This window comes from Rousettus aegyptiacus, unplaced genomic scaffold (genome assembly GCF_014176215.1).
Source record: "Rousettus aegyptiacus isolate mRouAeg1 unplaced genomic scaffold, mRouAeg1.p scaffold_m13_p_3, whole genome shotgun sequence".
In the NCBI taxonomy this organism is placed as follows: Eukaryota; Metazoa; Chordata; class Mammalia; order Chiroptera; family Pteropodidae; genus Rousettus; species Rousettus aegyptiacus.
The window spans coordinates 137,567,988-137,583,926 of record NW_023416306.1 but is presented as its reverse complement, the minus strand read 5'-3'; the positions used below and the strand labels follow the sequence as shown (position 1 = coordinate 137,583,926).

Here is a 15,939-nt window from a genome sequence, read left to right as displayed (position 1 = left end):
ATTGAATGAAAGTAAAAATCCAACATATCAAGATGAGTGAAACAGGTCTTAGAGGGAAATATATAACACTAAATACTTAGATTAGGGGGAAAAAAAACCACAAATCTAAAGCCTTAAGAAATTAGAAAAAGAGTAATTTAGGCCCAAAATAAGCATAAGAAAGGAAACGATAACAGTAAAAGCATAAAGCAATGTAGCAAAACAGAAAAGTAGACAAAAATTAATGAAATCAAAAGCTGATTTTTTTTTTTTTGAGATGATCAATAAAAATGAAGCCTCAGGCCAGAGCAGACAAGAAAAAAAGAAAGACGCAAATTACCAAGAGTAGGAACAAGAGAGGGAACGTAGCTACAGATCCTATAGATATTAAAAGAATGCTAAGGTAACATGAACAACTTAATGTGTAATACATTTGATAAATTAGGAGTGGACCATTGCCCATTTTATAAATAAAGTTTTGTTAGAATACAGCCTCTTATTTGTTTATACATTATATATGGCTGAGTAGATTCAGCAGAGATTATTATATCTCACAAGTCTAAAATATTTATTGTCTAGCACTAAGAAAAAGTTTGTCAACCCCTGATTTAGGTGAGTTAATCAAATTCCTTCAAAATTTCTTCTTGACCTCACTTAAGAAGAAATAGATAACATTAATTACCCATATCTATTGAAAATTAAGTTTGTAATTAAAAACTCAACAAAGAAAGCTCCAGTTCCAGATGGTTTTATTGGCAAATTCAACCAAACATTTAAGGAAAAGTAATACAAATTCTGCATACGATCTTAAAAAAAAAAAAAAAAAAAATTGAAGAGGAGGATACACTTGGCATGATTTACCCTGAAACCAAACCCAGACAGACAATCACAGATTTATTACAAGAGAAGAAACCAGTATCCTTCATAGACATGCACACAAAATTTTAAACAATTACTAAATCTAATCCAACAATATATGAAAAAGATAACACATCATGACTAAGTAGAGTTTGTATCAAGGATGCAAGGTTGGCTCAGTATTGTCAGGCTTACTTCATTAATATTTTAGAAAATTTCTGCCAAATGCCCAAGTCTAAATAATCATAGTTTGTTCTTTCCAGTACAGATGTTGTTCTATGAAAAAACAAAACAAAAAACAGCTAGTTTAGCTCTCAATGCAATCACACAATTCTTTTTCTGAAGATGAACATAATACTTTATAATACCACAGAGGTTCTCTGTGTGCACTTCCCATTTTATCACTTAACATTAAAAAGACATGTACCCAAGGTTCAAAATTCAGTAAAATCAATCAAGTTAATAATTTTACTGCATCATCAAATATATTCTTAACTGACAATGGATTTTTTTTCAATATGGCAACTGTTAGAGTGCTCCTAAGCCTGCTGAATTAGGGGAAAGGGGAAACAAAAACCATGATGATTTTAAAGACATAAGACAGAGAAATTGCCCTTCTTCCACAGTTGAATCTATTAAGTCAGCAAAAATGTTCTGCCAACATTTTAGAAATATGGGAAAGTTGTTTATCTTGGCAATTGTGACTTCACAAACACAGACAAGTCATTTGTGTTTTCCCAAAACGTAAATTGCATAGACCACTGTGGGAAACGTGAATGTCAAAATAATTTGTAATTGATGGCTTATCTTTGAGCAAAGAGAGACTCTGTGGATTAAAGATCTCTTGTCAATAAATTGATTATAGTTTAATCTATTGTACACTGATTTGGTAGACAGAACCTAGGGTGGCCAACATGTTCACACCCTACATAATCCTTTCCCCTTGAGTAGGTGGGACCTGTGGCTTGCTTCTAAACAATAGAATATGGCAATGAATGTCACTCCCACAATTACATTACAATATGTATATATAATACGTATATATCCATCCAGCTAGCATGGATTTACATATTCTCTTTACTGGTTTAATGAAGTAAATAGGAATCTTCTAAGCATTGCAAGCGGCCTCCAGGATCTGAAGGAGACCTCTGGTCAGCAGCCCGCAAAAAAAAAAAAAAAACCTGGGGCCGTCAGTCATATAGCACAAGGAAATCAATTCTGCCAACAATCTGGATGAATTTGGAAATGGATTCTTCTTCATCAAGCCCCCAGATGGGAATGCAGCTTGAAAAACCCTGAGCAGAGGACATGGTAGATTTATAACTGAACTGACTCATAGGAATTGTGAGATAAAAAATGTCTAGAATTGTTTTTGCCAATGCGAATAAAACGTAGCCCCTTCTTTCATGGACTTTACATTCTAGTGCATGTGAGATAGAAAATAAATAAGTAAATACACAGACAATGATAACCACTATGAAGAAGAGTAAGTCAAAAGGAATTAGGATGTAGTATAGCAGATTTTTTAAAATGGATGGTTAAGGAAAGTCTCATTGATAGGATATTTGAGCAAACATTTAAAAAAGAAGGGAGCAAGCCTTAGGGTTCTTTGTGTGTGGGGGGGACACGGGGGGGGGGGCAGTTCCAGAAAGAGGGAATAGCAACTATAAAGGGCGAAAGGCTAGTGTTCGAGGAACACCAAGGAAGTCATTGGCTGGGATGTGAGGGAAAAAATAGTAGAAAATGAAGTTGGATCTGTAACTGAAGGTCCTATCATTCAAGGCCTTGTTAACCATGGCAAGGACCTCACATTCTAAGTGTGATAAGAAGCCATTGGTGGTTTTGTGTGTCCAGGAGAGGGATATGACCTGATTTTTTCAGAGTGATCACTTTATCTGGTGAATTGAGAATAGACTGTAGGTAAGGACAGAAGGAGGCAGAATATTTAGAAGGCTACTGCGACAATAGGATGAGAGCTGAGAGTATGGCTTGGCCTAGGATGATGAAGGTAATGAGGATTCTGGATATTTCTTGAAAGTATAGCTGATAGATTTGCCAATGGATTAAATGTGAGGTATTAAAGCAAGAGACAAGAATGACACCTAAGAATTTTGGGCTGAGCAACTGGAAGAATGCAACCACTATCAACAGACAGGATAAACAGTAAGAACAGGTCGGGAGGTGGGACAGGGAATCAGGAGTTTAACCCGTTAGGTTTGAGATGCCTATTAGACATTCAAGCAGCAGTATCAAGTAGTCATAGACTAAACAAATCAAGAGTTAAAAGGAAAGGTCTGATCTGGAGGTGTAATTTGGGAGGTGCCAGGGTACAGGTAATATTTAAAGCCTTAAGACTGAGTGAGAACACAAGGAAATCAGGGCAGGTAGAACAAGAAAGCATTTCAATTACTAAACCTCGGGTATACCAACATTTAGGGGTCAGAGAGATGAGGTACCAGCAAAGGGGACTGGTTTGAACCAGAGAGAGCAATTTGAGAGTCCTCAGCATGTGGATGTTGTTTAAATCATATTTGATTGGATGGGATCTCTTAAGAGTAGGAATGTAGAATGAAAAGAAACTAAATCCTGGGAACCCAAGCACTTTAAGCAGCTACCAGAGAGGTGGAGGAAAACCACCCATATGCTATCACTTTAGTGCCTGTAGGCAAGAGACAGGAGTGTCTCATGAAGACTGAGTATTCACTTATATCAGAAAAGGTTGAGAGAGCAAGCTGCAAAAAAATGATTTGGAAGCAAGGGTCGCTGGTGACCTCAAAACAAGTAATTTCAGTGTAGAGGTTGTGGGGAGAAGCCAGATTAGAGAGAGCTGAGATGTGAATTGGAAGAGAAGAACATTGAGTGGGCAACTTTCCGGATGTTTTGCTATTAAGATAAGCAGAGATATGGGGCAGTGGCTAGAGGGGCATATGAAGCCAGGGTCATTGTTTTAGATTGGGAAATACTTCAGCATAGAAGGGGAAGATCAAAAGAGGGAAGTCTTTTGTAAAGGGGCTGGGGCTGGGATACATCATTTAGGTGGAAGGATTGCTCTTCCGTAGAGGAGAGATACTTAGTAGTAAAAGGAGGCAAGAAGGAGAAGATGGGTGTAGACACAGGTGGCTTTGCAGTCAGCGATGGTGTCTGCCCAATTTATTCTATGTTGTCAACGAAGTATACAGAGTCATAAGCTAAAAATGAGACAGGGCAGTGAGGTAGAAAATTTGAGGAGGAAAAGCATCGTCACTTTTGAGAGCAGGAAACTAGAGAAACAGTTGGTTTGATGGGCTGTATTAAGAGCCCATTTGAAGTTGAATCATGAACTTAACATGAATTTATTCTGCCGTGTAATGTGATTTTTCTCCAGCTGTGTTCAGCTATCAGGGTACTTAATGACAGAAAGCAGATGCTTAATTTTTTCTAGCTTTGTCAAGCAAGCATGATGGGGTAAGAGTGGGAGAATAGGGGTACGGGGTGGTGGAAAATGACTAATTGAGAGCTTATATTATCTAGTGACTAAATGATATGGAATCTAAGTCAGACAAATAGGTAAATGAACACAAGAAGAGTCTAAATAGAAAGTGAGAAAGTGGTTACATCAATGGATTAAAGATCATGATATGGTTGATGAGCTAGTGTCCTTTCTAGAAGTTGTGCGTGGGAGTTTTAGTCTTAAAATGTTAATGTATTTCTGAAGACCTGATTCAATTCTTCTGTGATTCATGGAGTTCCCCTGAAGGAAGCCAAAAGGAAAGACCTGCTTCTGTCAGAATTTTATTCTCTGTGGAGTTTGATGTTTCTGGCTTTAAGGACATGCCAGTCTTGAAGGTCACACTAAGATTGGTTGGATCAGAATAATAGCAATTTCTGAGGCAGAACTCCAGTTCTCTGCACATTCCTACCCTTTTCTGCCCTTTTCTTGCAGTGGCAAATTCTAAGCACCCAGAAGGTCTTCCTCTTCTATCATTACCACAGTTTATCTGGAATATTTTAATGTTGATTCTCATTCCACTTCCTTTTTTGTAGTTCTAATTGTTCATCTAATCTAATCACTGTTCTGAAATAAAGGAGAGAGCAAGAAGGGGACTTCTACCCATTTATATTAAAATTTATGTTTACTAAACCTGCACAGAGGTGTCTTCTGACTCTATGTCTTTAATATATCTCTTTTCTTGCAAATCTTTTATTAAACTTGTTCTTTCAAAATAACTCAGCTTTTCTATCCCAGAATTTTATTTCCCATTCCTAGAGGTATAGACAATAGGCAGCCATGTTGTAGGTAGTACAAGTTTTACTACACTGAGTTCTGCTCAAAATCATTCCTTCCTGCCTCTTTCAGGAATTGCCACAGTGAGTGGTATCTTTCTCCCAGAAGGTGTGCTTTCCCCTCCACTGCAGATCTCATTATCACCTCTAAATGTCATTATCCTTCTTGGTACCCAAATTAAAATTTCTGTAATAGCACAAAAGAGATCCTTGCTCCATTTGAATTTCTCTTTTCTAAGTTGGAAGACCAGTCCAGCTTCATGTAAGACTCCATGTAAAACTATTTGCTGGTAATAATGTAATAGAGATAATACTTTGGGTACAGTTTGGCCAACAGTTAAATGAAGGGCCCACTGACATGTCCATAATACCATTGGACCAGAATGTCATCTAAGGCATTCAGAATTCACCAAAAGTAGGCACAAATCAAATGCCTGAGGCATATGTAATTGAAAACAATTACTACCAAGTGGTTCTAGGAATATGGCAGCCTATGTCATTTGAATCAATCCTGTTATTGAACATTTTAAATGCTAGATACTTTTTAAAAACGTTTTTAAAAAGGATCGAGGGGCTGACAAAAGATCAAAAAGTTACCAGGCCAAAATCTATGTGAAAGCAGGAAATGAGAGAGGTAAAAGAAGCACATTAGGTGCTTTCCCCTAAACACACTTGCCTATGTGTGTGAACTCAATGATTTTGAGCAGAACTCAGTGAACTTCAGCTTTGATCAAAGTCAAAGCCCAGGGCCCACCCAAGTTGGAAAGTTGGGACTCCAAAGGGCTGTACCTATGAGGTACAAGTGAACTAGAAAAAAACAACAACACTTCTCTGTGTCTGCATGCTCAACTACAAGGTAAGATGTTTTGATGCCACATAAAGCAAAGGAAAAACAAAAAGCAAAACCATACCTGAGAACCTGGAACTACATTCAGCCCTGGAGAAGATTTGCAAAACAAACTGACATAACCTACATGGTCCAAAAAGAAGCACAGAAGAAAAAGCCAAGCACACTATGAGCGAGAACTAGAATGAATTAACAGTAAAAACAAATCAATGAAGACTTCAGATGTCAAAATTTTGAGACACAATTATGCTTACTATGTTTCAAGAAATAAAAGGCAAGCTTAAACATATCTGCAGAAAATAGGCAGTTATGAAAGTCACCAGAGCCAATTCGAAAAAGAACCAAATAAAACTTGAAGAAAAATTACAATAACTTAGATGGAAATTTCAAATTAGATACAGCTGAAAAGAGAGGTAACTAAAAGATTAATGATAAAAATTATTCAGAATATAACACAGAGACAAATAGGTAAAAAATGTAGAAAAGAGATTAAAAGTACTGGGAGATGGAGTGAGAAAAATTAACACATGTGTAATAGGAGTTTTAGAAGGAGAAGTGAGTATGGGGCAGAGAAGACACACGAGGCGATTACTGAGAATTTTCCAGGATGATGAAAGATCACCAGTTTACAAATTCAAGAAGCTTATAAATTCCTAAGTAGATGAACTAAAAAGAAATCCATGCTAGATATGCAGTGAAACTAGAAAACATCGAAGGCAAAGGCAATCTTAAAAGGTGCTGGAGAAAGACAGATTACATTCAAAGTCATGGCAGTTAGGCAACGGGCAGCTGAACCAGAAGACAGGGCAATAGACTGAAAGAAAAATAATAGCTACCCCAGAATTTTACATCCAGTGAAAATATTTTTCAAAACAAGGAGCAAGGTAAAGGCATTTCAGAATAGTAGAAGCAGTTGCCAGCAGCAAAATAAGGAGATCCAAGGTACATACTTCAGGTAGAAGGAAAGAGATCCCAGATGATTGGATCCGAGAGAAGCAAAGAGGAATGGGGAGCAAAGTGGTAAGGATGTGGGTAAATCAGAATGAGCACTGAATGCATAAACATAAAACATGATGAAATCACAATATACAACAATAATATATAAGTAGGGAAATGAGTCAATTAAGCTAATGTATTTTATAATCCCTGGGACACGGATAAAGTTATTACTTTAGGTTATAAAAAGCAATAAGAATGTACTTTTGTAATTTCTAGGGTATCCACAAAAAGAATAAAATTTCAAACTATGAGAAAAAAAAATTGTACCTATAAAAAATAACACAAAGAAGGCAAGAAAGGAAAATAAAGGAAATTTAGAACAAGTTGAATAAATAGCACAAAGTAAGACAGCAATTCAAACTGAAATGCCAGTAAATAAGTGCAAATGGATCAAATATTCCAATTAAATGATTGTCATGCAGGATCAAAAAAATGTTGATTATGTAAAGTTTATAAGAGATATGTTAAATATACAGAAAGGTTCAAAGTAAAAGAATAGGAAAAAAGATATTCAATTTCTAAGTAAGAGAAAGCTGGTAAGATAAGGTAGAATTTAAGGCAAAAGGTGAAAGCTCACTTCATTATTATAAATGTTGAATTCACCAGTAACTATAATAGTTATAAATTTGTAATTACCTAATAACAGTTTCAAATTATATTCAGCAAAAAACATAATAGAAATTCATAAATTTACCATCATATCAGACTTTTAAGTACCTAAGTAATTAATAGAACCGGCAGAAAAAAATAAGGGAAGTTAATCAAAGATTTAAACAGTGCTATTGATACATTTGTCATACTGTAGAATACACATTCTTTTCTAGCACACACAGAACATTTTCTAGCACACACAGAACATGTATAAAAATTGACATGCTGAGCCATAAAGCAAGTCTCAATAATTGTTAAAGGACTAAAATCATACAGAACATGTTCTCTGATCACCAATGCCATTAATCTAGAAATCGATAGCAAAACAATAACGAGAAAAGTAGCATTAAGGAACTGGGTATGCAACACTAAGCTTGAGATTAAAATCTGGGGATCATAAAGAATATTTATGGCTAAACTTAGAATTAAACTTGAGTCTCTTTCACATTCACTTCATGGGTTGATAGCATTGAAAGTCTTTTCTGTTCATAATATTTCTTTCTGCATTGGAAATAAAATATACACAATATACAAAAATCATACTAAAATGGTTTATTACTGGATTATTGAATAAGCAGAGAATTAAAACATCTCTCCCATTCAGAGCTGATCCATGTTCTAACACTTTATGGTTGTAGATTATAACGTCATAGTCCCTTAAAATCAGCCTTATTTTTTTTTTTTTAAATAAGATACATTAATAGAAGCTTATCCAAGATTCCTGTTGGATAACTCAGTCAAGTCCTTATAAAGGCCTTAAGAGCTATTAAAAAAAAAAAAAAAAGATGCAGAATCTGGAGTCTTGTGAAATATTCCAGACAGCCCTCCTGACTTATAGTAAGTGAAATTTCATGTCAGCCTTTTAATCAAATAAAGCACTCATTTCCGTTGACATTAGATGCAGTCTGGGTTTTCTGTTTCTCATGGGGATATTTAATACAGTTAGGAAGCCTGTTTTTGAAGAATTAATTTTCCTCACGTTTAAACGTATTTCCTTGTTAGAGATACAACATAACCAGCTACCCAGTTCTTTGTGCCATGAAACTGTCTGAATGTCTGTTTTATTGTACTGAGAGTGACTAATGCATTTAAATCTCTTCCCCACTAGACTCTATGGACACACCAACCCTAAATGGTCTTAGCCAATGTGAACAGTACACAAATCCCTAATGAGACTCTAAAAGAAGGTAGGATTATTCTTGTTCTAAAGATATACTTGGGGCAGGGTTGGGAAGAGAAAGCTATTGGAAGAGAGTTTTCTTAAAAATAGTCGAATGAAAATGTAATTCAAAGAAACTCTCATGTTTGGTAAAGATAATTAAGAATAGTTATGTATCCAGAAACATCAGGGGAGGCAGTATTGCAGAGTGGTTAGAGAATGGGCTTTGAGTTTGAACTGAATCTTTAAGTCCTAATCTTTCAAATTCTCTGTGTGATATTGTAAAAGTTACTAACAATCTTTACATCTTTGTTTTTTCAGTGGTGAAGATACTGCTTACCACATAGTGTTGGGTATTAAACAGGAAAATTTATAGTAAGCCTTTGATAAATGTCATCTTAGAGGTGGGTTCATTTATTAGAATTTTTTTTCCTGTTAGCAAAGTAATACATTCTTGTAACAAAAATCCAAAGAATATAGAAATATACAAAAAATAAAAAAGCAATTGCTGCCTCATTTCCTTCCAATTCTAATTACAGTCAAGTGGTAATCACTATTAACAATTTGGTTTGTATTTGACCTAAATATTTTACTTCTTATTCTTAGGGTTTGAGATGTCTATGTCAGTAGATTTGTTTTATTATTCAGTTTACCTTTTCTTTCCATATATAACATAAAAACATTTGCCTTTACTTTCTGGTGTTAAGTCCATATTTAACATTCACACTAAGGTCAAGAAGGAGGGAGGTTGTGGAAGAATTGCACCATTTAATTGTTAATGTAGTCCATAGTTGCTTTTTTATACTGGGCTTTGCTCTTCAAACATGAATTTTAAAAAATTAATATACTTATACCTAGTGTCCTTTGTTTGGCTAAAAAGAACATCCCCCTGGTGTCCCAGGGGGTAGCGCGTGAGAGCACCATTCTGTACTGAGTAGCACTCAACCGGATGCCCTGCTGAGGGCAGGCTGCCTCCCTCATGTGTCTAGGTAGCACTTGTGGTTACTGATGCCTGATGCAGGTGTGAATGTTGTATCAGCTAAGAATGCTTTAATTGCATGTAGCAGATAATGTAACTGCTTAAACAAACAAACAAACAAACAAACAAAGTAGGTTTTTATTTTATTTAAGTGACAAAAAGTCTGAAGATACAGCGGCTCCCTGATAGTATCAATATCCTAGGTTCCGTCTTTTTGCTTTGCCATACATAACGTGATAGCTTGTTTACTCTTGATTACAATGTACTTGCTTGAAGCTCAAGCAACTGGCATATATTCAAGGCAGGAAGGAAGGAGGGAGGAAAGAGCCAGATATGTCTTTCATCATTTTATAAAGAAAAAATCTTCATCAGAAGTTCCCTGGGAGACTTCTGCTTATGTATCATGCTTGAGCAAGAGCTGGACCACATAGCCACCCCTACCTGCAAAAGAGCTCGGGAGCAAGTACTATCTTTGATTTCCTAACCTCTGCAGTGGGAAACAGCAACAGACAAGGGTGTAATTGAGCCATAGCTTCTGACATAGGAGCTACAGTAAGAGATGAGGGAGTGGGCTATGACTACTCTGTTTGGTTTCTCTTGCTGGTGCTGGTTTGAAGACATGTCCCAGTCATAGCAGTGAGGAGACTCACAAGCCCAGCACTGAGAAGCTTCATGCCAAGAGAAGGCCTGGGTTCCTCTATTACAGCTCTTAATGACCAACTCCTTTGGCTCATATATAGCTACTTGCCCAGGGAGCAAATGTGCCCTGAGGCCGTGTTGAAACAGTTCTGGCATATGCCGTTTCTCAACTCATGATCCCTGTTGCTCTTCTCTATCAGTTCAGTCCTGGTTCAATCAACAATTACAGTATCTTTTTATTATCTCCCAAAGTCCAGGGATCCTATACAAGTAAGTTCACTCCTTCTTGAAATTTTGCATGCCAAAGGGGAATAGTCTCCATGTGGCTTTTTCTGTAGGCAATGGAGCTTTGTTTACATTCGTGTAATGACTCTTTAAAGAACAAGTAAAATGGTCTAAGGTGACTTCTTTTATTACTTATTTGCTTACCAAAGAGATGGAGTTCACCTTCTTCCACTTCAAAAAAAAAAAAAAATTTTGGCTATATAATAAATTAGAAAATATACAGTAATTGCAATTCTTACAAGTGGCATAATTGATTCTCTGAGATTTTATGTAACATATCTTTTGAACACATCATTCACTCATTTACATTCATTCCTTTGACCAACCAACATCTGTAGTACCTGCTAAGTCTCAGACCCTGAGCTAAGTGCTGTGGATACAAGGTCAAATCAGGCACAGTCCTGAAGGACCTTAGCATCTAATGTGTGGGAGAGATGTGGAAATCGTTTTTGTCTCTATTGTGTTCTGAAGGCAGAGGCATGCATAGGATGATAGGAAATGTGAGGAGAAGCAGCTAAATCAGGCTGGGGGCCAGCTTAATCAGGCTAGGGGAGAGAGGATTCTTGAGCTGAATTTTGAAGTATGAGAAGTTGCTAAAGGAATTTTCACGGAGAAGAAAGAGAATGAGTGATGACAGGGTGCTCATGACATCATTTCTACATGCACCAGGTCACTTCTGCATGTGCCAGGTGACTATACAACCTGGTGCATGCAAAAAAAAGAGCAAGAATTCCATATGGAATGAAGAGTGTTTGGAGAAATGAATTCTAAGGGGCTACAGAGAACAGGAACCAGAAAATGCAAAGTGTTGTTGAACAAATGAGCTTGAATTATGGACCACAAGTTATGAATTTAGGTTACAAGTTTATTAGGTGACATTTTCTCCAGGAGTGAAAAAATAAACTTCAACTGTCTCTATTTTAATGAAAGAGGAAAATTAAATGTCTGTGATGGATTGAGTGTAAAGCTTATGGTGTTCCCACCATGATAATTACAATCATGTTAGAATAATAGTACCTTTCTACCATTCTCTCTGTTTGCATTAGCTTAAGTAGATTAAACCCTCTGAGAACTTCAAAGTTGTAGGTGAACATTTGATCCCAGAAATTATAAGGAATTAGAAAGTCTCTAGGGCTCAGCAACTTTTTGCAGTATTTTCTCCAGTCCATTAGAATTCCATTTATCCCCCTGCAATACGAAATGCACAAAATGGAGGCTAAGTTAGTAAATCTCTCTTAGCATCTTATTTATTATAGCTCCAGGAAACAACTTGCAAAAAGACAGAGACCGATATCTGCACATCAATTTTCTTTCTTTTCGTTTGGCTTCAAAGAGTTCCAATGTTTCTCTGGTTTTCTAGGAGACTGGGTTTTTGAGAAGCCAATTCCCACAATAAAGTCTTAATGTAATTCAAGAAGTCAGAAAGGGTGAAATTTATTTTTAGACTTTTTTATTTTAAAGTGCAGTAAAAACATTTTGTCTGTTGGTTTTAAAAGCCCTTTAAAGTGTTTTTAAACTTGTGTTCTGGTATACCTTAAGATTTTAGACTGCAAACATTTCAGAAGATCTTCAGTGTTGATATACTTGTTTCTAATTCTCTGTGTGTAGTGGCTGCTGCAGAAATGACTGAAAATGAACTTATTCTATTCTAAACTCCACGAAAATATTGATTCATAATGCCTTGTATTGCATTTGTTTTCCCTATTTCTAATGCCCTTTCCCATACATTGCCTTATTTAACCTTCATGATATCCCTATAAAATTGACTTGGCACTTTACAACTAGGAAAGTAATTCAGTAGATCCTAAACTTAAGCCTCCATTCTCATCACCTAGGAGAGCTTTTCATAAAATAGATTCACGAGCTTCATTCCCTGCTCAACCTCCAAGACTCTGCTTTAATAGTTAAAGAGCTGCCCAGATGATGTTGATAGACAGAAGCCCAGTTGGGAACCCCTATTTAAGGAGATTTTTCCAGAGCTCTTAAGAAACAGAACCAGAACTCAAACCAGAGATGCAAGTCAAAGGTGTTTTTCGTAGGCCACAAGTCAGGTAGAAGCAGTGGATGAGAGACAGGGATTGGGGGGAGAGATGTAGATGGATGTGGACTGATGGTAAAAAGATTAATCTTAGAGCAATTTTCTTTCAAAAAAGAATTTTAAAAAATGAAGATGATTCTTGTTTTCCAAGCCTCTAGAAATCACCTCAAATGCAATTATTAACATATATCAAGTCTAACATTGAGAATACAAAATTTAAAAAATATAATTTGTTCATAAGGGAACCCACAAACAAAACAATACCTATCATACAGTAATTTCTTTGCTTTCCTTGTTTTCCTCTTTCTTCTGATAATTATTGGCAAACGTGCATTGTAAAAAGAATTTAAGTATTGGTGGGAAAGAATTTGAGAGTTATTTCTAGTAATTCCCTTGCTCCCTTAATGGACTGGTATCAGAATTTTTTAAAATGTGTGTATCTGGCTTTATTTTGTTAACACTTGCTCTAATCTTAACTTCATGAAATTAAGAAGTTTTCCATCCCCACTAATGTAACAGGAAATCTTAAGAGTTCAGGCTCTGCCCATTGCTGTTAGCTCTTCGTCTGCTAGAGAAAATAATGATTTTTATGGCTCTCGAGTGTCTTTAAAATAGGGTTTCCTTTTCCTTTAGTGATATATATTCCAACTCACATTTTATATTTTCCGAATGAGTAATCCTGTGAGTAAATACTCTTTCGCACATATGTATAACAGGCAGTTGAATAGATGAAACTTCTAGTTAAAGAAACTATTGTGTACTTTTATTTTAAATTAAGAGTTGATTTCTAACTGAAAACTCACCCACAAATTCTTATATTTTGGATTTTTCAAATCTTGCTATCTGTTTAAAGAAATGCGTAGTCTTAAACAATATTCAAAATTCTATGTATGTTCATATAATTTCAGAGCTTGGCTTTGTAAGCCTATATATGTGCATGTGTATATATGTATGCCTGTGTGTGTATCTATGTGGTTTCCTGGTACAAATTTATTTAATAAACTATTTGAGAGAAAAAATACCCTTAATTAGCTTGCGCATATTTTACTTTTATTGTATGAAATTTAGCACACTGAGTGGTTTGTTCTGTTTGTGTTTTAACTTGTTTTCCTTGTCATTACTGCTCTCTAATGGTTACCAAAAAGAATATTTGTAAATATTTGTAACATGAGGAATCATATTTCATGTTTGGTTTAACAGTCTAAAGTTTGGGGGAATGCAAAGAAAAATCCCAGAACATTAAAGAGTGTTGTAGGAAGGGTAATTGAAACAGCAATTTGAACCCAGGACCACATTCTCTCTGCACACGTATATCATAGTGAAAGTACTAAACCAAGATGTAGACACAAGATCAGGTATCGGGTGGAATCTGTTTTGGCTGTTGCATTCAGGAACTTGGGAAGGAAGAAAAACTTGGACTGATGTTTACAAAGTTCCAAAGCGTTGGTGGTAGGTGTGAGGTGAGTAAAACCTGTGGTATTATGTGTCAAAGTACTGACAACATTGTGGTAGCAGAACTCGGTGGTATGCTTAAAGAAATTTGACCTTTCGGCTAGAACTTTTAGGAGATATTATGTTAGAATCCTCTTCACTTAGTTTGGTTGGGATTAATATAAGACACACCTTGTTGTGGAGATGGTCGTCCAGAAATAGCTACTAAGCTGAGACCCTACTATCCAATATTGCTTGGCCCAGGACACTATGAAGTTTTAAGATTGCTCTGATCTAGAAGATCATCATGGGGCCTTTGCAATAGATGGGGAAAGGGATTTGGTAGGCAAGTAGGATTCTGAGCAGAGACTTAAAATGCAAGTCTGACCATGTTTCTCTTCTTAAATCTTCAAAAAGTTCCCTTCCTACTAGAGGATAAAGTCTAGGCCTGTGTTTTTCAAACTGTAGTTCACATTGGAATCTCCAGTAGAAACATCAATTTTTAATTCAGTAGGTCTTGGACAGGACCTGAGAATCTACATGCCCAACAAATTCCCAGGTGAGGCTGATACTATTGGTCCATGGTCCACGCTAGGCTCCTTAGCATCACACAAATCAATCTTTTTAGTTCAATCTATGTCAACCTCTGTAGTCTGTATTTCCTATTTCACCCTGCACTCTGTGATTCAGCAATGTGGAACTTTATAGTGTACTCGGTAGTCACCATGGTATTTCATGCTACCATGCCTATGTTCATGTTCTACCCTCTTTTTGGAATTCTGACCCCCTTCCTTTTCCATTTATTTACCTGGCTAGTTCCTACTTAACTTTTATGGATCAGTTCCCATCATCCCTTAAGAGTCTTCTCTATTATTTAATTGCTTTTCCTCCTCCCCAACTCCTCATCTGGGCTAGACAGCCCTCTGCTAATGCTTCCATACAGCTCTGAACATATTTTCTACATAACACTTAGCCCATTGTATTAGGATTGCCTATTTATGTGTCTATTTTCTCTGTGACAATGAAGTCCTTGAAACAGGAAATACATCTTGCTGTTCGTATGCACAGTGCATTCACACTGAAGGTGCTACATAAGTTGGGGGAAGAGAACAGAGGAGAGAATGGGGAGAATAAAACTTGTGCTCTTGGTTACTGGGGCCATCTATGTGATACTCAGAGAATACGTGGCTCTGACATAGAGTAAAAAGCTTCAGGTGGCCATCTGGCAGTAAAAGGATTTAAAATTTTTCATCTATTCTTGATCCTATTATCAATTATAGAATTCCAGTACAAATCAAATAAAAAAAACAGATCAGGGCTATATAGCCAGCCACTTTCTATTCTGTTCAGCTGTGACCACTTTCCCTAGCATGCAGGCCTGAAATGAGGAACTATATAGAACTAGTGTGACAATCTTTAGCAGGTGCCACCTTCAATATCCCCTCAGTTGAATGAGGTACATCCCTAATAAAAATTAGGAGGAGTTTAGTAATTTATAATTGGAAGACATGGTTATTATCGCCTTGTTTTATATCACTCACAAGGACCATTAATTACATAGTGAAGCATGTAAAGGAAGTACTTTGAGTCATAGACTACTTTAAATAGTCAGTGTTTAGGCTTTTCGGTTTTCCCATTTCTTCTGTCTATCCTCATGGTTTATTATTCTTTTCCATTCATGGCTCCATTTCAGATGAAACATTTTAGCCAGGAAAGAGCGTAAAGACGATTCAGTCTGCTCTCATTTTACTTACGCAGAACACATAAATGATTGCGCAATTACAGAGTCACTTTGAATGGAGGACTGGGCC

General features: G+C 36.3%; 1 protein-coding gene across 2 annotated transcripts in view; it reads left to right on the top strand.

The window, feature by feature from the left end:
* Positions 1 to 9,283, top strand: part of TXNDC16 (thioredoxin domain containing 16) — a 77,081-nt gene extending 67,798 nt beyond the window's left edge. For both annotated transcript variants that reach the window (XM_016120811.2, XM_016120810.2), the window contains 2 exons: positions 8,706 to 8,784; positions 9,078 to 9,283. In XM_016120811.2, the coding sequence (XP_015976297.1) occupies positions 8,706 to 8,767 (62 nt within the window). In that variant the 3' untranslated portion in view covers positions 8,768 to 8,784; positions 9,078 to 9,283. The remainder of the gene's footprint in view (positions 1 to 8,705; positions 8,785 to 9,077) is intronic.
* The last annotated feature ends 6,656 nt before the right edge of the window (positions 9,284 to 15,939 follow it).